General features: G+C 41.2%; 1 protein-coding gene across 8 annotated transcripts in view; it reads left to right on the top strand.

The window, feature by feature from the left end:
* The window catches only part of NCOA2 (nuclear receptor coactivator 2), a 271,533-nt gene that overhangs the window by 159,647 nt on the left and 88,193 nt on the right, over positions 1-23,693 (top strand). For 6 of the 8 annotated variants that reach the window (XM_032609401.1, XM_032609407.1, XM_032609402.1 and 3 more), the window contains 2 exons: positions 16,057-16,161; positions 19,849-20,021. In XM_032609401.1, the coding sequence (XP_032465292.1) occupies positions 16,076-16,161; positions 19,849-20,021 (259 nt within the window). In that variant the 5' untranslated portion in view covers positions 16,057-16,075. Of the gene's footprint in view, positions 1-15,459; positions 15,628-15,663; positions 15,829-16,056; positions 16,162-19,848; positions 20,022-23,693 lie in introns of those variants that run through there. The other 2 variants (XM_032609404.1, XM_032609403.1) reach the window with 2 other exon arrangements.

Genomic DNA, 23,693 nt, shown 5'->3' with positions numbered 1-23,693 from the left:
GAAGTTTCATCTCTGCCCCAATTCAAATACTGACTGAACACATTAAAATAGGAAGATCGTGAGGGATTTTCCTTTCCTTTTTTTAAATTGTGTTTTTGTAGGTGTTCACATTGTTTTAATAATACAAAGATACCGAGTAAATAATGTCATTGCGCTGGTTCGGACCTTCTAGTCTGCCAGTGTTAAGATTTTCAGAAAAGTACTCGTATTATCAAACATGATAGGTATGCTTTGTGTCACCTGCCTATCTGATAAACAGGTTATTTTTTTTTTTTTTTCGAGTCATTGATTAAAAAAATCAACTAGACTGGAGAACCTCTCTTTGTTTGTAATAACCAGTTAACTAACACCCAGAATGTTATTCCACCGGCCTAGACTAACTCACCATTGTCTCCCAGCCCAGTAGTTCTAAGTGCTGCTCTTCCCTTCCAGTGGGCGCTGGACAGGCTTCAGCTGATCACCTGGGGTCGTTCTGCAGGGGGGTTCTAATTTCGTTGGTCTGGGGTGGAGCCTGGAAAGCCATGTTTTTAAAAAGTTTCTCAGGTGATTCATTATGAGCCACATCTGCTTTCATCTCTACAATAGCAGTAACTCAGATGCCTCACCAACCTGAATATGCTGTGTCTATGCCAGATCCCTGACTCCACATTCTTTTATTAAAGTAAACATGAAATGCTTATAAAACATTTGAAAAATACTCAATTATTAGTAATCAGTTTAAATTAGAAAATAATGTCGTGCCATGGTCTTCAAATTTGCAAAGCATTTTTAAAAATCATAATATTCATTATTATTGTGAATTCTGGTACGATGGGACCTCACATACCCTGCTGAGGTGATTAGAAATTAGTACAGCCTTTTTGGAAAATAATTTGACAGTAAATATAATAGCTTTAAATATGGGCACACCGTTTGATCTGGTAATTACATGTCTGAGACTATTGTATTGACTATTGATGATTAATTAATCAGATATGTGGATCAGTACTTACATAAAAGATATTCATCACAGTGTTATTTATGGTGGTAAAAAATGGAAGCAAACTAAATGATTATAGAAAATGTTTAAATATATTATGGTACTTTCATATGATGGAATATCATAGAGCCATTAAAATTATGTTTATAAAGACATTTAATACCATGGAAAAATCTTAGAAATAATAAGGGCATCTATAAAATTGTACATGCAGTTTGTGGCACACACACACAGACACAGTACATTTTTTTTTTATTTTTATTTTATATTGGAGCATAGTTGATTAACAGTGTTGTGTTTCAGGTGTACAGCAAGGTGATTCAGTTATGCATATACATGTATCTATTCTTTTTCAAATTCTATTCTTATACAGGTTATTACAGAATATTGAGCAGAGTTCCCTGTGCTATACAGTAGTTCCTTGTTGGTTATCCTTTTTAAATAGAGCGGTGTGTACACGTCAGTCCAAAACTCCCAATGCTGAGCAGAAATTTTTTTAATTTAATGGTTATTCTCTGTGTGGTAGGAATACATGCAATATATTCTTTAGCATTTTATGTTCTAAATTTTCTACTACGAGCATGCATTACTTGTATTAAGAAAAAATAATAAAACTTTAAAAACAAAGTTCTTATCTCTTTAGCAGAAAGTAGGAGGACAATTCATGTGGGGTGAATCATTAGAGAAGTCATTCTTGATCGTAATAGTCGCCAGTTTGTTTCCTAAATATTTGTAAACCATCCATTTACCTGTTCCACAACTCTGCAGGTTATCAGTATCAGGCCTAATAGCTTGTGGGGCTTGTTGTTGTCGTTTTCTGGTTTTTTGTTTTTAATAAAAACTGCTTTATTGAGATACACTTCATGTAACGTAAAATTCACCCTTTGAAAGTGTCCGGTTCAGTGGCTTTTAGTTTATCCACCAGTTGTGCAGCCATCACCACTATCTAGTTTCAGAACATTTTCGTCAACCCGAAAAGAAACCCTGTGCTCGTTAGCAGTCACTCCCCCTCTGCCTTTCCCCTTAGCCCCTGGCAACCACTAATCTTGCTTTCTGTTTCTGTGGATTTGCTTATTCTGGATGTTTCCTATAAATGCACTTGTACCATATGTGGCCGTTTGCAGTATCCTGTTAGCAAGCCTTCAGCCCCTCCTCCCTATGGTTCCAAACCTGTGGTGGGTACCGCTGCCCTAACTGTGGTGTGACCACCTCTGGCTGAGACCTTTCCACTGTGCCTGTGGTTTAGTAAGTCAACAGGGACTGCTACTTATTCTAGCATTTAGGGTTTTCTATATTCTGACGCTCCAAAGTAGATGCTTACTAAATACGTGGTGAATACGTGAATTCAGTGAATAAAATGTACTCTGCCTTACCTCTCCCTTTCCTTTTTTGTCAGAGCAGATTATTAATACTGTGAGTTAGTCAGATTTCAGGTCACCTATGGGACAAGAAACTTTCTCCCTGCAGCTGATGGCAATGGTTGGCGAAGCTCAGCAGGCCTCAGCGTCCGGGCTTGTTAGACCCCGCCCGCCGCCAGGGTGCGTCCTTCAGGCCGGCTGGGTGGAGCCGGAGGGTGCGTTTCCCACAGCTCCCGGGTGGCACTGGGGGAGGTAGGGTGCAGCCAGCACCATAACCAGGGCCTGACAGCATCCTGGGGGGAGAAGAGATTGGGTGAGGATGGAAAGACCCAGAGCCCTCCAGCTGTCGAGTCACATGGCCGTGTGGTCACCCAGCATCTCTGGCCTGACCGTGCTCTCTATTAAGCGCACCGCTTTGGCACCCTAGGGTCCTGCGACACCCTCACCACCACCCCAGCTTCCCTTTGAAATGTAGTACCCCTTCTTCAAAACCCAACTCGGCCCATTCGTCAGACCTTCGCCGAGGCTCCCCACGACAAGAAGTGATTTCTCTTCGCGAGCACTTTGTGTTTTTCGTGTGTGCCGGATCCCGCGTTAGTTTACTACATACTTGTTTCTTCTTCCTAAATCTTTGATTTCTTGAGATTAAGTTCTGTTTCTTACTCCGTGATTGTATTACAGTGTCCAGAGAGCCCAGTAATTTGCTCTCGGCAGCTACTCAATTATCAGCGCAGTTGAACATCAGAAGGAAAGAAATGCAAATAGATTTTTAAATTAAAATCCTATAATTTAGGTTATATTTTTAATACCAAGAAGAGATCTTTATTAATTAGAAACTTAACCTTATATAACATTTAATTGTCCGGGGCCCAAATATGTTTTTGCCCTAAGTAATAGTCATTACTCTGGATTTCACAACATTGCCTTAAAACACCAAACTAAAGAAGTCATATGCCTGTGTTATGAACATACATATATAATGTGTTGTGATTTCTCTGAGAGCTCAGTTTTTTCTACATCATTTATCCTAACTGGAGCCAGGGTTTGAGTTTCAGCTTAATGAGTTCTCTTTTTTTCCCCCGATACCAAGCAAAAGGAATATAATAGTTACCTGTATCTGAGGTGTCAAGCAATTACCTTAATTTCTTTCAAGTTTTCATTTCATGCTTATTAACTTGCCAGTTATGGTTAAATAAGGTGCAGCAGCCTTACAGATTTTTATCCATAGCTGTAGGTTTTACAAAAACAATGATTCTTCACGCTCTCAGTGCAAACACATTTTTAGGACTAATTGAAAAAAAAAGGTACAGAAGGACACATTCTCCAATAGGAGGAAGTTGTTTTAATCTTTTCAATGCCTGTTTGAGACCACCCTGATCTAGTCCATTAAATTATTATTTTTAACGCCCTTTAAGCTCATTTGGGTTTAAATTTGTATTAACTACCCAAAGGGTGATTAGAAGAAGCTCAATTCTTGAGTCCAGTTATAACTTTAGTTCCCCAAAATGCAGTAGCTCTGCATCTGGAGCGGGAAGGAGAAAGCCCTCCATTGACAGCTCTCCAGGACAGCTCTGCTCTTACAAAATCTGGCAAATCGAGAGGGCTCCCTAATTCTCCACGCCCCGATCCTGAGGTCAGAGAATTGGGCTCCGTTGTACAATCGCAATACTAACAATATGATTGCACTTCTACTGAGAGCTGTTTGTGTTCCAAGTTTGAAACTTAAGCTGAAGTACAAATCTCGCCTAAACTCAAGTATGGTTAGTTTCGATAATTACTAAAATCCAGTGTTTGAGAGTGAAGAAAATGGTTAAAGTAAGTGTTTTGGCTTATAAGTTCAGGTGCCAAGGTAATTTTTAAATTCTTTTCAAATAATGAATTCTTGTAAATAACTTTCTAAATTCTAGTAATTCTCAGTAAATCATTCTGTAGGTGTGTGTTATTTGCAAATAAAAATGCCTAATTTGGCTTATTTTTATAAGAACAAATTGGATTGGGGGAAGGGGGACCTGTTGATCCAGAGCTGCCTTTTTTCTATTTTTGATGGCAACCATTGCCTCATAGGAAATACTGTTTGGAGTTATTGTAACAATCTGACGAAAAGAAAGTTCGCCAGAATTTGTATGGTGAAAAAATGAATCGGAGGTCCCCCCACCAAACCAGGGTTTTCCTCCTTGCTCACTTTCCACTTCTGTGGAAGAGAATAGGGAAAGAGCATTAAAAAGTATTCCAGAAAAAGACTTCTTATATGCGAGACATAATTTAAACTGCCCCAAGGAGCTGTATAACTGTGATCCTTTTTTCTTCTCTAACCACAGACATTTCATTTGGGTCCTAAACATTGTCCCTGGGACATGCTTAAAAGTTTTGCCCCTGCTTTGTGTGTTCTGTTTGACTGGAGACAAAGAATGCTTGGAAAACGCTAGGAAAGCTTGGAGTGAAATGAGTGTGAATGAGAAAAGGAAAGAGAGTGTCTTCTGTGGCATCTCTGGCGCCTAGAACCTGGCGTGGGGGACAGCAGTGTGGGCCTGCCTGGCCCATCAGGAGAATGCCCTGGACCCTCACTGGGAATGAGGCAACTGAGGATGCAGAAGAAAGAAGCGTTATCTTAATCGCGTGTCCTATGGGCCAGGGAACAAGTAGAAGGGAACCTCGAATTCTTCCTAGTGGAATCCATGAGGCCTGCATAAAGAAGATGGCTTTTCAGCTGAACTTGAAAGAGAAGATTTTCCTGAGGAAGCGCGATTTGAGTAACCTTTGCTGGAAGGTTCTTGTGATTTGGACATTGTTCTTGCTTTAGAAGAGTCGCATCTGTGGGAGAGAAAACATGAGAAAGTTACAGAAGTTAAGACTAGGATACAGTAATGAGTCCAGAATGACCGAGAGCCTCCATCTTTCTTATTTAGAAGAACTTGGGGTAGATTTGGAGAAAATATAATTTGGTTGTAATAGAGTTTCAGTAGTTATAGAATACTGTTACAGAATATCCTTTGACTGGTAAAAGGAAATAATTTATACTTTAAATTTCATTGCAAATACCTGTAAAAGGGGGTCCAATTTCTTATTTCATTCACTTTAGGCATTTTTCGTGCCACTTACCATATTTTATGCAATATGCTTCCTGAAAATAAGCATGTTAACAATTTGTATGTTTTAATTTGCATCCTGGAGAGCCTGGTTATTTAAAGGAATCTCTGGTTTGCTTGTTTTTGTTTTCTTCCAGTGGCACGGGCCGGGTCTCCTTCCCTCCCTCCCTGCCTCCCTCTCCCTTTCCTCCTTTCTGCCTTTTGGTAAACTCATTAAAATCTGATGTGTTAATGAAAGGAAACTTGGAAAATGCAAACATTAAATCATACCCACAGTGCTTGTTGAAACAATTTAACTGCTAATACATTGGTGGATTCTAATTTTTTTCTATAAATTAATTTTTCTCTTTAACTGTAATTCACCATCAGCTTAGATTGTTTCATAAGCATTTACATGGTATTAAATTCAACCTATAATATCTTAACATTTATTAAATAAGCGCTTACTAGATGCCAATCATTGTTCTATGTGCTTTACATTTCATGCTCTCAACAAACTTATAAAAGTATGTATTAGTATTTCTACAGTTTTAGAAATGAGGAAACTTAGGTCCAATAGGCTAATTAGCATAATTAGCACAACTAATATGTGGTATTCCGGGCATTCCAAACCTGAGTTGACACCAGAGGATGTGCTCTTAGCCATTGCATTGTATGACTTTTCCTGCATTTTGTTTTAATGGTTGCATAATAAAGAAATTCTATTATGGATCTTAGAGTTCTGTTAGAAAGGTGTCACTCTATCAAGAGAGAACTTTCCTGACCACCCAGGTAAATTGGCCCTCCTCACCCCCATCTGTTGACACGTTGTACTATCCTAGCCCTACATATATATTATTTATATAGCTCTGATCACTACCTGATATGGTGTATTTTATTTGTTTCACTGTTTCTCTTATGGACAAAAGACTTGGTCTGTTTCGTTCATTGCCGTATCCCCCAATTCCTAGAACCATGCATGGCATGTAATACATATTCAGTTAAACTTATTGAAGGATTTCATGATCTATGCTTTCAGGTTAGCTTTGCATAAATTCTCATTTTCATAATCAACTTTCATTGGGGCTGAAAGGCTGGAACTGACCACATGATCTGTATTTCCCTCTATAAATCACAAGAATGCTAGGCTCCAAGTGCCCCAGGCTGGTGGGCAATGCAGAACACCCCACACTTCTGCACAGCAGGGACGTTGCATGCCTACCAAGAGCCGGCTTCTTGTCCAGACTGGTTTATGCTAGTTGTGCTTGTTATTGTAATCACATAATTTTATTAAATATTATGTAACTGATTGTGAGTGTGAAAAGGTACATACGTTTCTATAAAAACTAAGATGAATGGTTTGAAAAACCTCAGTCAGATGGACCAAAATTGCTTCCAAATAGGTATACGCAACACATCTGTAAAAGACTGGGAAAAAATAATGAAAATCTATACCTCATAAGCACTTATAAGAACTCTAAGTGTCTGTGAGTTCTAGCTCTTTTATTTTATTATTTTTATTTATTTATTTATTTTTTATTTTTGGCTGTGTTGGGTCTTCGTTGCTGCGCGCAGGCTTTCTCTAGTTGCAGCAGATGGGGGCTACTCTGCATTGCGGTGGCTTCTCTTTGTTGTGGAGCATGGGCTCTAGGCACACGGGCTTCAGTAGTTGTGGCTCGCGGGCTCTAGGAATGCGGGCTTCAGTAGTTGTGGCTCGCGGGCTTAGTTGGTTCGCAGCATGTGGGATCTTCACGGACCAGGGCTCGAACCTGTGTCCCCTGCATTGGCAGGCGGATTCTTAACCACTGCGCCACCAGGGAAGCCCCTAGCTCTATTTCAGATAAACAAAACTTGGAAATAGTAGACAGTGCCTTAATGATAGGTTTGATTTATGTGAGAAAGACAATATGAAACCCCAATGGAGACTGATACTCAAATATATGATGTTTAAAGTTAAAACGAAATGATTTAACTAGTAGGTATCATTTTCTGTAATTGCTCTTGATGACTGCCTTTTAAAATTAACCAGTTACTACTTCTGATTCCGTAGGAAAAAGAAGACTTTTACTATTTTGAATGAAACTCAGCATTCTTGGTGTGCCAGAGAAAATTCCTAGCTGGTTTTATTACTTCAGTAACTTCATAATAAATTCAGTAATAACGGTAATGTTTCATTTTTCTTCAGGGAATAATCGCTTATGAGCTGAGGCAGGATTTCCTTTCTGCAATAGAACATGAGCTTCAGCAGGACAGGGGCTTTGTCTGTTTTGTTCCTGGCTCTATCCATGTCTACAACAGTGCCTGGTGCATTAATTATTTATTGAATGGATAGATGAATGATGCTAGACATTTTTTATAGTATTTTGAATTTTACAATGAAACTACTATATTTTTGGCAAAAAGTACTTTTAAATTACATATTCAGTGTTTATCAAATTAAGTTAAAATATGCTGCTTTCTATAACTTACATAAGTTTACGTTTCTCACTTCAGTGAAAGTAATTAAAGAATAGGAGCCTCAGTGCTCACGTTGCAGTGGTTAAGAATTGAGGAGGTGTTTGGATTCACTTATGAGCTCTAAAACTTCCTAACGATGTGGCCTCAGTCAGGTTACTGTAGCTCTTCTGTACCTCAGCTTCCTCATCTGTAAATTGGTGATAATCACAGATTGTTATGGGAACTAAAGGTCTACCTATGTGTAAAGTACTAGAGAATACCTGCCAAGATGGTAAGCACTCAGTAAATAGCTGTTATGATTACACTCGAGCGTGACTCCTGACCTGTCAGTTATTATCTGAGCAATTTGAGCAAATTACTTATGGAAACAGGTCAGAGAGGTTAGATAATCTGTAAAGGGTGAGGGTGTGCGTGCGTTTGTGTGTGTGTGTGTGTGTGTGTGTGTGAGAGAGAGAGAGAGAGAGAGGGTGTGTATGTGTACACGCACATATATAAAAAACATTAAAATGTAGGTTTTTAAACAAGAAAAGTGCTTAACGCTTAATAAGTAGTAAATGTTAGCAAAAAGCAGCAAACAACATATTATACTGTGGGAGAAGATTCTCATTTATTTACTTAAAAACTTTTTACAACTGGAATAATCAAAAATACTTTTTACGTAGGTATAGACTGTCTTGCCCTGGACATCTCTGTAAGTTTTTCTCATAAATTAGGAAGGTTTTTTTGAAATCTCAAAGAAGTTTAAAATGGGTTTCAGAATTAAGAAAGAGAATTGAGTTTTAATCTGGAGAAGTTTATGAAACTCTAACACAAGCACTACATTGTGGTTCTTAGTTGAATGACTTCTTTCCAGAATGCCAAGCCTTTGGTGAAAAATGGTTTTCCAGATATTTAATAGGGACTAAGTACACCCGGCTTGAAGGGGCGAGAAGTGCTTACATTATGCAAGGAATGCAGTTCTTCCCCTGGTGTTTCCTCATCTGAGGCCTTGTTAAAACCTAGTCTTGCTATTCCTGGCTGGATTAGCACCGGCTGACGTCGTTGGGTGTAGAAGCAGCCCAGTGACTGGCTATATTAAGGAACTTAGCCTGTGAGAATTCAGAAAGTGGAAACCATCTTATGCCACTGATGTCAGACTAGACGTTTCCTCCTCCCCCCCGCCCCGTTGGTAATGATAGTTTAGAACAGCTCTCTGCTACTGACATATCCTGCACCGAATTTTGCTAAGATAAGACTTTCAGAGAGGATTTTTCCTTCTTTACGAGAGATGGAGATTATGGAAATGTTACAGCAAAATATTTGTGTAACCAGCGAAAATGAATTTAGCCATTTATTTTATTATTGCAGCATGTGTTAAAGAGTGGCTGCCGCCCATTTGCAGCCTAATGTGTTTATTACAGTCTTCCCAATGGCATCTTGAAGTGTCTTTTAGCTAAAAAATTCATGAGGATTATTGGCTTTCAGTCAGAAAATGGAATATGTCTTCTAGTTACTGTCTAATATACCACTTTAAGGCTATTATACAAAAGTAAATCTGAGAGTGGGGCATATTAAAAAGGAGGGAATTTTTAGCTTAAACATTTGTCTCTACGCAGTTATTATGTTCCCGTGGAGTGAGAAACAGCATAAGAGAAGGTAGGTGTTGAAGCCATTTTACTTGGAGAAGAAGAGATGCAGTTGTAGTCTGTGGTATTTTCTGAAATCCTGTATCCAACTGGAAACTGTTAGTGTTTTATTTTGGAAAAATCATCTCCTAATAATAGTATGTGTTTGACTTATTGAAGTTAATTTAAAAAACCACGTGTACAGTAAGTTGCTCAAAAGTAGTGAAGTTTAACTGAGAATTTGTTTCCGATAAGATGCCCTTTATTCTGGATTTGTATGAAGGGAATCTCCTAAAACTTTGCAACTTAACTCTTGTCACTGTATGAATTAATGTGCAGTTTTATGAAAATACACACTGTAATGTGTGGGGTAAACTAAAATTTTATCGTATGAAAAGCAAGGAACAAAATAATATCATGTAAAGATGAAGTTAAAAGTAACACTTCGGGGAAAATAATATATCGTTTTACTAACAAAAATTTACTTTTGAAATATTGAATAGCCTCTTCTATCACTGTATTAATGCATTACTTGTCTTGTCAGTGGGAAGAAAGAGGTTTTTTTTCTGTGTGCTCTCATCCCTGCATTCAGTAAATCTTCAGAGTTCTGCTTACGTTGTGTTTGTATGTATGATGCTCTTTGTTTGCTTGTTTGGATGAATCAACGATACGTCCTTGCATACAATCTGTATACTTACTGCATGGAAGATTTTTTTAACTCTTGCCAAGAGTTGGGGTCTTGCCAAAATATTGTTTGCTTTGGGTAGTTTTGTTTAGTTGACACTGTTTAGAAAGTGGTTTTTCCCCTCCCTTGTCTTCACTGCTGTATCATCTAACTGACGTCCAAGGATTGGCCCACTCCCTATTTTCTACTTTTCTCGGGCATCTACATCCTAAAAGCACATTGTGTATATTTTAAAAGTAGATACTGTGTTTTTTTAGGCTTATCAGAGTCTGACCCAGAAATTTTGCTTCTGTGACATAAAGGGATCCTCCTGGAACACAGTATATTCTGAGGGAGAAATTGTTTACAGTTTAGAATGAACAGATGTTTTTACTTGTGATAAAGAAATAATGCATGCATCTAACTTTTGAGGTGGACTTCTGAGCGATGGAGGACCCTAAAAGATTATCCTTTCATAATCAATTTAATAGAATAGAAATGGAAAAGTGCTTAAGTGAAGATGTATGTGCACTTTTAATATTACTTGAGTATTTCTTAGTCTTGCAAAGTTTGTAAAGAATCAGACCACAGAGTACACAACAGTGTCATCTGTCTCTTGTAAAGAGAGTTCTGGAAGGCCTTAGAAAGTATAGAAGCATTTCTGGTCTCATATCAAGAGCTGGATGATTTATCAGGCAGTTCCTCCTCACGTAGGTGTTGATAAGAAAAGTTGTTCCAACAGCTTTGTATGTCATTTCATTATAAATTTCATCTCAAAGTGAGGTGAGGAATTTCAGAGCGGGCCTAACTTTTTAAAAATATTTCTTGAAACTGGCAATAGAGATCTGATGTTTGATCACTTATTATGTTTGGAGTTCAGCAACAGCATTATCCTTATTTCTTCTTTAACTGAATTTGTTCAGCATATAAAAAATCTGACAGCCTTATAGGCCTTGTTTGGAAGATGGCCAATACTGATAAAAGATTTAAATGTACATTATCATTTACATAAATTCTGGATGATTAACTAATTTTAATGGCATGAGGCTGTATTGTGAGCAACAGCTTTGTTACCTTATAGGCTACATCGGTGAATTTCATGCAAGAAGAGTGCATTTTTTAGCTGTATTGAGGGTTAACATTTTGTTTTTCTTTCTGTCATTATGCTAAGGATTTAACTGGCATTATTCACACACGTACCCGCTCAGAATATTGCTAATTTAAGAAAATCAAACATCAGTTCTTGTGGCTGTAAATCTTTCCTCTGTCTAGTTCGTACAAGTTGATATCAGAGGATGTGAGGGAAGATGTGCTGTCACAGTGAAAGCAGAGCTATTGTTTGGTTCTAGATAACAAGAATGGACAAATTGGAACTTCTTTTCCAGTCTTGTCCTTTCACACACACTCCCCGCTCCACCCAGCATCTGGTAGAAACTGGCTTGTTCTCTATGACTGTCATTTCCCATCAGTTATGACCCAGGAGTTTACTTGTGTCATTTTCAGTTTTTGTGATTTACATTGAACTCTTCAGAATTCAGAGTGAAATGCTCCAGAACGTTAATTTCATGTGAATGTTGAAAACATGCAGACCTTTTAAGAAACTATTAGTCTAGACCTGCTCACAAAATAAAATGTCTAAACCTTCAATGCTGCCCTTCTGTATTCTCCATCTCCTTCCTTTTCACTGGAAATTAATATGTAACTTTGATCTACAAAAATCCATTAAAACTCATCTATCTATACAGTTTATTTTTTAAATTAATTTTTATTGGAGTATAGTTGATTTACAATGTTGTGTTAGTTTCAGGTATACAGCAGAGTGAATCAGTTATACATACACCTATATTCACTCTTTTTTAGATTCTTTTCCCATATAGGTCATTACAGAGAATTGAGTAGAGTTCCTTGTGCTATACAGCAGGTCCTTATTAGTTATCTATTTTATATATAGTAGTGTGTATATGTCCATCCCAATCTCCTAGTCTATCCCTCCCCCCAGTTTAGTTTATTTTCGATGATTTTTCTATGTGTACATGCACCCTGAAGCCATAGATCTATCTGTCTATCTGTCCCTGGTTTTTATGTGTTACTTGGGTGGGAAAAAAATTGACTCCCCTAGCACGCACGCACACACACACGCACACACGCACGCACACACGCTCGGGCGTGAAATACTAACACTTGCTGCCAGCTGAGCCTCCACAGGGCGTTAAGAACATCAGAGCAGTCTAGGTTAGAGCCCCTCAGTTCTTCTCTTTGAGAACCTCACTGATGAGGTTCCTGTCATTTGTTTGGTTCATCCACTGAGGAGCAGGGCTTAAATCCACGCGTCTGCTGTAACATCACATCTACTTCTGGCCCCGTGGCAGGCCGGAGGGAGGCGCCAGGAGCCGTCCACTGCCTGTCACCACCTTCCCCAGCCTCCTCCTCTCCCTGCTCCAGCACTAAATTCACTTTTTCCTTTTTTTCTCCGTCTGAGAGTCTGTCCTTTTTTTCCCTGGGAGATGAGCAGTGATTCAGACAGGGCATCCCCAGCCTGATGGCTGCAGCTGGCAGAGGGCATCCGCCTGTCCCCAACTTGGCCAGTGACTGCAGACCACCCCCACCCCCAGTCCTTTTTCTTCCCTTTGGTGGTTTAAAGTTTGGTTAGCAATGTGTCCTGGGCATCCATAGCCTAGGAAAGTTGCTCAGAATAGAGGACATATGGGGCAGACACAGAAGAACAAGCAAGAATGTTTGAAAAGCTGAAATTTTTAGGTTTTGAGGAAGTGTGTTTAAGGTACCATCACATAAAAATAAAAGGGAAAAGTTGGCGTTTAAATAACTTAGTTCAAGCAGAAAATAATGATTTTTTAAAAATATTTATTTTATTTTTGGCCGCGTTGGGTCTTCGTTGTTGCGCGCAGGCTTTCTCTAGTTGTGGCGAGCGGGGGCTACTCTTCGTTGCGGTGCGCGGGCTTCTCATTGCGGTGGCCTCTCTTGTTGCGGAGCACAGGCTCTAGGCGCACGGGCTTCAGTAGTTGTGGCGCGCGGGCTCTACAGCGCAGGCTCAGTAGTTGTGGCACACGGGCTTAGTTGCTCTGCGGCATGTGGGATCTTCCCGGACCAGGGCTCAAACCCAAGTTCCCTGCATTGGCAGGGGGATTCTTAACCACTGCGCCACCAGGGAAGCCCAATAATGAGTTTTAAAGCTACAAATGGAGTGGTTTGTGAACCAGACTTGGGTAGATACAAGTAAAACATAAACAGTCTGCTCAAATGGTTTTAGTGTGCTTGGACCAGAACCCGGGCGCTCCTGCCTTCACGCCTCATTTCCATCCAGTCCCTTGTTGAAATGCATCAGCGCTGTCCCTTCATGCAGAGTTACAATTATTAGATATATGTTTTGGGAAAAATAAAAGTAGGTGATGCTGATGCTAATGTTAAACCCCAAACTGAGTATATACGACTTAACGGAAAACAGTCACTTATTTTACTTGTCCGTTGAGAAGCTTTCTGAGCTTTCTGATAGTATTCAATACTATACTTTTTAATACTTTTGGTGGGGGGGGTGGCCATTTTTATCTACAGACTTATCACGTATACCTACTATATAGGGTATTTTGTTACATTTCAGGGGCTATATTTTGATGATAAAAATTTACCTAAATTTTTTTGATTTATAGAAAGCTGCTTCCAGGGTGAAAATCCCCTAGGTTGTTTGTTGAGAGCTCACTCGCGTTCCTTCTTGGATCTCACCTGTTTTTCCTTGTTGGAGTTTTTCCTACATAAATTTCTCTCTCTCACCTTGTTTTTTCCAGAGAGAGACATCCCTTCTCACGGTCCTCACACGCTGAGCCTGACGCACAGTGGCGGGCAGGCAGTCTTTGAATGAACAAATGATATTTAGGTGAGGGGGAAGGAGTCGAGCATGGGGGCCAGGCAGTCCGGATCTTGCTTCTCCCATCTGACCCGTGATTCCATGATTAGAGGAAGAATGGCTGTTTTGATGAGGCGACCCCTTGCCATAACTCAGTGGTTAAGAGTGTGTAAGCCTGTGTGTCAATCCCACTTCTGCCCTTTGCTGATCCACTCAACAGCCTTGTGCTATAGATGCTAATGATTATCCCCATTTTACAGAAGAGGTAATCGAGGCACGAGAGGTAACTTCTTCTTAAGGTCCCACAGCGAACCAGCTGGTGGAGCTTGGATATGTGTCCTGGCTTCTTTGCTCTCTTGCTTCTCATAGTCTGTCTTTGCTGATTAAATTATATCTGTAAATTGCTTGGTGTAGAGTAAATGCTAAATGCACAGTAACTAGATACAGTTTACACCTATCAGCCCAAACTTGTGAGTACAGCACAGGACCTTGGGACGAGTTACATTGCTCCCAGCAGCAGGAAGCTCTGGCACTACCTTTCAGAGTTGTCCCCTCCTGATGTGACCTCTTGAATAGAATGTAATTGGCGCCACCTCCCTCAACTGATACAGTGTCTCTTCATCCTCCTTACACGGGATTCCTCAAAAACAAGTTTAACTCCTCTTCCCCGCCTGGATCAGAGTTGAGGCCAGAAAAAATGAGTGTAGTGAACCTGAGCGCCCAGATCCCAGCCTGGGGAGCGGCCGGGCAGTTGGATGGCTGTGTGGCTGTGCTGCCACCATTGGAACTGGGTGGTGCTCTCTTAGCCCACCTTCCTCTTTGTCCTTGCTCTCGATGAACCTGTTACTCTATGGCATCTTCTATAAGTTCTTGACCTTCTACTGATAAGGCACGTCCCTCTGATTTTTCCAGTCTGGAAAGCATGAAAAGCCACTGCAGGAAAAGAAAGAGGGCGAAGGTAGTTTTTGAAGCCCGGGGGACAGAAGATGGGGAAATGGCATAGAATTAGAACTCTAGGAGAGACTTGTAAATGCTGACTTAAACCTTTGGGGCTGTTGCTTTTCTTTTGCTGAGCAGTTAGTAAGCACCTTAAGTAACACCGTCTTCCACTTCCTCAAAATCTTTTCTAGTCCCTTTGCTTGGAACTTAAACCTCTGTCACTCTTGTTATTTTGCATATTTCAATGTTATTTTGATGGCGCTCATCATGACCAGTGTGAACACACTGATTCTCTTATTATATGTCCTTTTATTTTCTTAGGGAAAGGAACTCAGAGAGCAGGGGCCAGTAATTGGCCTCTTGCATTAGGGTCAGTAATGTTTCTGATCTTTTGAGTACATCTTAAGACCTTGGGAGATTGCAGCTAGAATCAGCTGAGGGAGGGAGGGAGGGTCAGGGGTGGCAGGATGTGAGAGAAAGCCACTGCTCGGGGAGGGAGCTGCCAGGAGAGAGGGCCCTGAGGAGGGAGCAGTGAGCAGCTGATGCAGGAGGAGACGCCAGGGAGATGCCAGGGAGGCAGGAAGATCCTCTGTTTGAGGGACATTGCTCGCCAGGACAGGGGTGTCAGAGCGCCCTGGTCGGATTTGGAAACATTCAGCTTTGTGGCGAGGCACTGCCTCTTCCCGGGGCTGTTCTTCATGGGTGAGTGATTGCAGCACAGACTTGACATTGGCCAACCCCAAACAGAGTCTGGGAGGAGCCCCTTATGGCACCTGTAGTTCCCACACAGTGCAAGAGCGCTCCTGAAACTGGAGGCTGGCAGCAGAGACGCAAGACTAGCAGGTTGCGTATAGTTCAGGGTGCTGCTGGAATACAACTCCTGTTCAGAGTGGGCCCATTGAGGTAGGCTTGTTTGTTTTTTAATTGTTTACCTTTACATTTGCTTAACTTAAGCACAGTTACAAAAAAAGATTGTACATGCCTTTTCATTGGGAATTATACATGCACATAAGTCAAAACAATGTGTTAATTACTGCTGTCAAATTTCTGATTAAAGCCATAGCTTTTTTTATTGTTGGTAAATTGATCATCAGCTCTCTTCACTTGTTTTCTCCTTGCTTTCTGTTTCAGTTGCTGATATGTGTTCAAGATGAGTGGGATGGGAGAAAATACCTCTGACCCATCCAGGGCAGAGACAAGAAAGCGTAAGGAATGTCCTGACCAACTTGGACCCAGGTTAGATTCTCACTGAGAACACAACCAGTATTGCCCATGAAAGCCACATGCATGAGCCTTTGATATTTTATCACACTGATTTCACACCTGATTCAGATGCTCTTTGGTTTTTCTCCCTAACTGTCAAGCCTTTGGACAGTTATGTATTATTTAGTTATGTACTATTTACATTTTAGATATGCTGATCGGTTACAGATTTTATTATTCTTTACAAGAAGAGGAAAGCTACATACTTCTGGGTCCCCTGTGTACTTTGACTCTTAAAACCAGTTTATTCTATATAATCGTGAACTTTTCACATTTTTACTCCTGTTTGCTTTTAGAATGTCATCATGACAAGACAACCCATAGTAAAAAAGTTTGCTGTCATATTTATACTGGCTTTTATTCTTTCTTTCTTTCTTTTTCTTTTTTTTGCGATACACGGGCCTCTCACTGTTGTGGCCTCTCCCGTTGCGGAGCACAGGCTCTAGACGCGCAGGCTCAGCGGCCATGGCTCACGGGCCCAGCCGCTCCGCGGCATGTGGGATCCTCCCGGACTGGGGCACGAACCCGTGTCCCCTGCATCGGCAGGCGGACTCCCAACCACTGCGCCACCAGGGAAGCCCTTTCTTTTTTTTTTTTTTTATATTTAAGAGCAAGAAATGAAATGTTGAATCCCCTTGCTTTTGAATTGGTGATAAAGACTGTGGGTCTTCAGTGAATAAAACAAATAATTTTAAAACAAGTTGCATATCATATATTATGGGTGGAAGTATGAGTTGTTATAACCTCCATGCAGGGTAATTTAGCAGTATCTGTTAAAATTATAAATGCGTATCTTCTTTTGAACTATCAGTTCCATTCCTAGGAATTTTCCGACAATATACCTTGACACCGGCTGGGCCGGTGAGCCATGGCTGCTGGGCCTGCGCGTCCGGAGCCTGTGCTCCGCAACGTGAGAGGCCGTGGCAGTGAGAGGCCTGCGTACCGCAAAAAAAAAAAAAAAAATTAAAAGATCAAAATATGAACTAAGTTTTAGGGGAGCTTGGAATGAGGATAACTCCTAGGATCTAGAGAGCAGAGTTAATGGACTGTGTCACCAAGGCACTGCTGCCAAAGGGAATCAGCTCCACCTCTTGTCCATTTGGGGTCATTCTGCCCAGTGGAATTCTGGGAAGAGCTTCTGATTGGCCTGGCGTAGCTCAGGAGCCCACCCCTTGGGAAGGGAGGGCAGAGCACCTGGATTGACAGGCTTTCCGATGGAGCCCAAGTAGCTCCCAAAGTTCTGCTACCAAAAGAAGAGAACAGACTCTGCACAGGCAGAAAGAATAGATGCCTGCTGCAGAGGGGGCCCCGTGAAAGCCATTTCTCATCCAGTGGAAGGCCATATTATTAGAGGTATGGACAGGGTGCTGGGGGAGTGCAGAGGGGGAGAGCTTTGAGAGAAGGAGGAAATTCACATATTAGAAAGCAGAAAAAGATGAGGTTGGGCAGGTTGGGAGGAGCTGGCTCATAAAGGGCTTTCTATGGTGTATTTGTGAGTTTGTACTTTATCCTGTGAATAATGGCTAGCGATTGAAGGATATTAACATAAAAAAGTTATTTTAGAGATATTCCTTGGCTGGGGAGGCCGTGGACAGATTGGGTGAGAGAAGAGGGAGGTCATCAATTAAGAGAAATGCAGGGCTTCACTGGTGGCTCAGTGGTTGAGAGTCCACCTGCCGATGCAGGGGACACGGGTTCGTACCCCGGTCCAGGAAGATCCCACATGCCGCGGAGCGGCTGGGCCCGTGAGCCATGGCCGTTGAGCCTGCGCGTCTGGAGCCTGTGCTCCGCAACGGGAGAGGCCACAGCAGTGAGAGGCCCGCGTACCGCAAAAAAAAAAAAAAAAAAAAAAAAGTTAGACAGCCACTTCTGTCCCGTGGCCAGTAGAAAGATCCCATGAGGAGCGGTAGGGGAGAGAACTAGGAAAAGAAGGAGGAAGAGCAGAAAGCCATTCCATTTTCCCCATCTGGTCGCCAAGCAAAACAAGCAGCTTAAATGGCCACCGTCCATGGGGCTTCCCTGGTGGCGCAGTGGTTGAGAGTTCGCCTGCTGATGCAGGGGACACGGGTTCGTGCCCCGGTCCGGGAAGATCCCACATGCCGCGGAGCGGCTGGACCTGTGAGCCATGGCTGCTGAGCCTGCGCGTCCGGAGCCTGTGCTCCGCAACGGGAGAGGCCACAACAGTGAGAGGCCCACGTACTGCAAAAAAAATGGCCACCGTCCACACCGCAGCCCCCATCTCCTGTGTGTGGCCTGTAGGTTCCCTGGGCCTTCCTGGCCAGCCTCAGCCTTCTGTCTGTCAAACCGCCTTCAGGGCCCGGCAGTCCTGGCTGAGGAGGCCAGCTGGTACATGGAGGCTGTTCTCTCACCAGTGCTCTGCTGGTTCTTGGGATGAGCACAGCGCCTGCCTCCCCCGGGCCTTGGAGCACAGCCCCTCCTTCCCACCCATGTGTCATTTCGTTGGCATCTTTGGGGGGCAGGGGTGATGGAGGGAGGTGAAGGGGGTAGAGAGGTTCAGACTGGGAACTTAGCTCTTCTGCACATGGCAGTCAGTGTCTCCCTTTTCCTGGAATTAATGGGGTGGAAGCCAGGAGTGAAGATGAGACTTAGCAAAACCAATTCTGGTCGCTGCTCTACCAGTCACTCACTAGGTGATCTTGGACAACTCGTGCAACCACTATAAAGTGGAGAGATTGTGTTCTATCTTAGGTTTATTAGTACATGAGAATAAAGCTAATATTTAGAGGCAAACATATGAATGTCTGCTACACATTACAAGATTTTATAAATTGGCGTTACATACAAATAATTATATATTAAGAATACAGAGAGCTGCTGCATTAAACAACTTGCTTTTCTTATTTATTGTATTGTTTGAATGTCATCCAGTGGACTCTACCGTGCTTGAGAAAAAAATTGTATGCTGTAATTACCAAAGGGAACTTTTGAGTTTGCTCTTTCCTCAAATTCAGATGAGGAGATCTTGCCAATTTTTATTTTTTCCCTCCCTTCCATTAACGTTCTCAAACTCAAGTGGAACTTGGACCATTTGTTTACGTTTTGCATGTCATTCAGCTTGGACAGTTAACAAAGACCCTGGGCCAGTTTCGCTTTTGTTTCTAGCTGTACTGTGGTTTTTAACGTTATCTTAAAAGGCCGTTGGGTTTGATTATGAACATCCTAAAGAAGTCTATGAAATCATAAAAATTTATTTTCATCATTTTGCTGTGCTTTATCAAAAATCATTGAAGTTTATTCCTATTTTAACTAGATTAACTTCCCTTCTTTTATTAATCTTAAATAAATTTTTATAAGCGTGAGCTCCCTTATGTTTCTAAAACTCTACTTATTGAACAATGAATTTGATACCTCTTTGTTACCAAGCGTTGCATTAAGCACAGTGGTGAGCAAATCATCCTGTCCTTGTCCTTGTGAGGCTTACAGGTCCAGTGGGAGACGTGAAACACATTGAACAAATGATCACACGGGTGAATATGTAATTACCAACTGGGGTAAGTTTGATTTCAAAAAAAAACATGCAACCTTTAGGGCAGATTCGAGGGTTTTTTTCCACCAAAGTATTCCATGTTTCTATAAGTAACTTTTGTTTGCTCTCTTTATTTTAGAACTCGGTTAACATGCTTATCTTTTTCGTAATAGCCCCAAGAGGAGCACTGAGAAACGTAATCGTGAACAGGAAAATAAATATATTGAAGAACTTGCAGAGCTGATTTTTGCTAATTTTAACGATATAGACAACTTTAACTTCAAACCTGACAAATGTGCAATCTTAAAAGAAACTGTGAAGCAAATTCGTCAGATCAAAGAACAAGGTAAGAGGAGTGAATGAATATTTTGGAGAGTTTAGTTGGTTTCTCTTTTTCCATGTGTGAGAAGTCCCTTCAGAGTCCCTTTAATCCATTTCTTAGGTTTAAATTATTGATGAGAAGGTGATGTCACAGGGCAAGATGAATGCAGGTATCACTTGCAGTGGTTTATAAATAGGCTTTATATAAAATTCAACAATTCCCTAAAGACGGAGGGGGCCGAGGTGAGGCAGGGTGATGTAACTTTTCATCTAGTGAAACTCAGGTGCCCACTGATTCTCCTCCCCTGCCTTAGAATTGTTACAGCTTACACAGCAAGTGACTGTCATAGTTTGCAGGTAAGGAGCCAACCGAGGATGGAAACCAGAAGTAAGGGAGTGAAGCCCCTCCTGCTTCAGCTCGTCAGCATATTGAAGTGTGAGCCTCAGCTGGCCACGCCACTAAATTAGAGTTTCATATCCTGAGTGACAAGAGATAGATTGGAAAGGCTCAACCTCTAGATAGAATTCTTTTGTGAAGTTGAAACACAGAACATGACAGCTTTCTTCCTGGGGTTTTCTTTTCTTTCTTTTTTTTTTTTTTTTTTTTCCGAGATCATTTTCTGCCTCTCTTCTTTGATATTTTTGCCTACAGAAAAAAATTTTTTTTAAATAATGTTTTAAAAATCACATTGGACTTTGTAGTGCCAAAAAAAATCTGTATTAGGCAGGTACGAACAGCGTCTTGGTGCCCAGGGCCAGTATATGCTCCTGAAGTCTTTATACACTGCTTTCCTTCAGGAGATAATAATCTCCTGTAATCTGTTTTTGAATGCATCCTTTTAGAGTTCATATCGTTTTTTTCTCTGCCTTTTATATAACATTTAAAAGAGGCAGACTTTAGAAAAATAATGTCTTTGTCTCTATAGCTATGTGAGCCCAAAACTTTGCAAGTATAGTTCTGTCTTCTAAGAACTGAAACGTATACACATAGCATCTACCACGCAGTTTCTAACACCAGCCCGCTCTGAAAGTTAGTATTTCCTGGTTTCTCCATCAAAATTATATCATCGTAACATTCAGCTTTCATGGACTTTCTACTCAGTTGCATGCCTCAGTCGCCTTCATCTCTTTCCTATTCCTTTTGTTCCTTTTGAGATTCACTAGTTATCAACAATTCAGTTTAATCTCAATTTGGTATCAGCAAATGGATAAAATCATATTCCTAAAATTTTTAGGAGAAATAACTGATTCAAGGTTACAGTGCTTTGAAGTTGCTGCATTTCTAGGTGCTGGTATCGTTGCAGTGGAGAAATCATTAAGCTTCTTGCTGCTCCTTTCTACAGATTTTGAATGATTCGATTTTGTGAACATCCCACGTTAGGTAGAACTTTCACACTTGAAAACAGTTATATGTGTATGTATTTTACTATCAAGATCTTGCACAGGGTTTTACAGTTTTGCAAAACCTTGGTTATTCCCCCCTTCAAACCATAAAACACGTTAAGATGTGTCACGCTGGGACTCTGCCGTACTTTCTCTGTGGGTGTAATCAAGGCCGCCATACCACGACCACCCAAGAAGCAGCGACAATAAAAACCCTGTCACGTCTCCCTCTTACAATATTGTTTCCATTAAGTTGAAAAGTAACGTGTTTTGAAAAGGGAAGCAGAAGTTAAAACCCAAATGAAAGTACAAGCATACTTTTAACTTCTCGACCAATCTAATATTTTAAGAATATTGCTTGTTTAATAAATTGTTTTTTAGAGAGAACAGGGACCTTAGAATCAAATCAGGTGGAGGCTAGGTATGAATCCTGGTTCTGTCTCTTACAGACTTTTTGAACCTGGACAAATTATTTTCTCTCTCTGCGACTCAGTTTCCTCATATAGAATTTAGCAATCACAACGCCTAGGTTGCACGGTTGTTGAAGAAATTAGGAGCTGCGTAAATGCTCCCAGCAAGTACTCATCACAGTAAGCGTTTAGTACGTATTCAGTAAATATCTTTCCCACGTTCAGTAGGAAGGCACCTTTTTTCTTCACCTATGCTCAGATCTTCATACAGTGAGCTCTTCCTTCAGATGGAAAGCAGGGGGGAAAAAGGTGGGGAAATGGTTATGAATAATATGCTCCCCTACAGGGTCATTTGAAGAAAGTCACATTTTTTTCTGGGGCCAGAGGACTCCACATCCACCAACAGCTCTGTGCGGCCACCTTGATTTCTCTCAGCAGCTGGCAGCCAGCTAAGGTTCAAGAGCAACACATAGGTCGGATCGGAACCCTTCCTTCTCCCTCTGTGTGTGTCCACCCACCCAGCTGTCAGTCGGTGTAAATAGAATCCAACCATCATCTTAACAGCGTCATCCAAACTTAATTTGTATTGCAGTCGCAGGTATCAGGCTGAATAAAATCCTAACTGTCCTGAAGAGTTAAGCTGGATTGCGTGAGGTGCAACTAAAGGCTACACAGTCAGGAAAGCAGGCTCCTGTGAAAGGAACCCGCCAGCGTCCAAAGCTCAGGCAGCTCAGCCAGGCAGGATGGGCTCTTTCACTTGAGTCTGCTCGGTCATCAGCTGCTCCTCACGTTTCCGTAGGCTTGGGAACTAAGGCAGAGGATGATGGATATTTTTAAATGGCCTAAAGGATGGGGTTTTGGAGGGGGGGTACCAGCTATCTAAATGATTAAACCTCCCTTGTCTGTAGCACTTTCTGAGACCTGTGTTTGGTAGACGCTGGCTCTCCAAGAGCATCACATGGCCGTGCACCTTGTAGTAGCAGACCAAGTGCACACAGAGTCTGCAATTCAACCATAACACCAGCTTTTTGATATTGAAGTGGGGTGTTTCTTCCTATCTGGTATGCTGGTAAATGTGGAAAACATCTGGTGTCTGTAACTTACAAAGAATAGTCATAAGTAGTGAATAAACTTTTTTCCTAACTGGGAAGACTAATATTGCTTCTATTTCACAGAAGAATAATAAGTAATATGAAAACTACAAATGATTTAATTATGGATTAGTGAGTCCAGTTTCACACTCCTTAGCTAGAAACTTAAATTTAAAAATTCCTATGGAAAATACATGGCGATTCCTGTGCTCTTAAAAAATGAAATTGAAGCATAAAGTGACTGAAACGTGAGGGGAGTTCTAATGATTAATGCATTTCTACTGCCCTCTTTAAGGTAGTATCTCTCCTCTATTACCCCAACACTTTTTGTTCTTTTTTCTAAAATGAATTGTATTGTTTGGAAAACATTTGTCACTTCATTTAAAGCCTCTTTAGTGCAGCATATTTTTTCCATAAGATTTTTTTTCTTTATATTATTTTATTATCATTTATTTTTTTGTTTGGAAAACATTTGTCACTTCATTTAAAGCCTCTTTAGTGCAGCATATTTTTTCCATAAGATTTTTTTTCTTTATATTATTTTATTATCATTTATTTTTGGCTGCACTGGGTCTTTGTTGCTGCGCGTGGGCTTTCTCTAGTTGGAGCAAACGGGGGCTACTCTTCGTTTTGGTGCGCGGGCTTCTCGCTGTGGTGGCTTGCGGGCTCCAGAGCGCAGGCTCAGCAGCTGTGACGCACGGGCTTAGTTGTTCCGCGGCATGTGGAATCCTCCCGGACCAGGGCCCGAACCCATGTCCCCTGCAATGGCAGGGGGGGTTCCCAACCGCTGCACCACCAGGGAAGCATAGTGCA

Source organism: Phocoena sinus, chromosome 17 (assembly GCF_008692025.1).
Source record: "Phocoena sinus isolate mPhoSin1 chromosome 17, mPhoSin1.pri, whole genome shotgun sequence".
NCBI classification, from domain to species: Eukaryota; Metazoa; Chordata; class Mammalia; order Artiodactyla; family Phocoenidae; genus Phocoena; species Phocoena sinus.
Note: the sequence above shows the minus strand (reverse complement) of the source record. Positions and strands in the feature narration are given on the sequence as shown.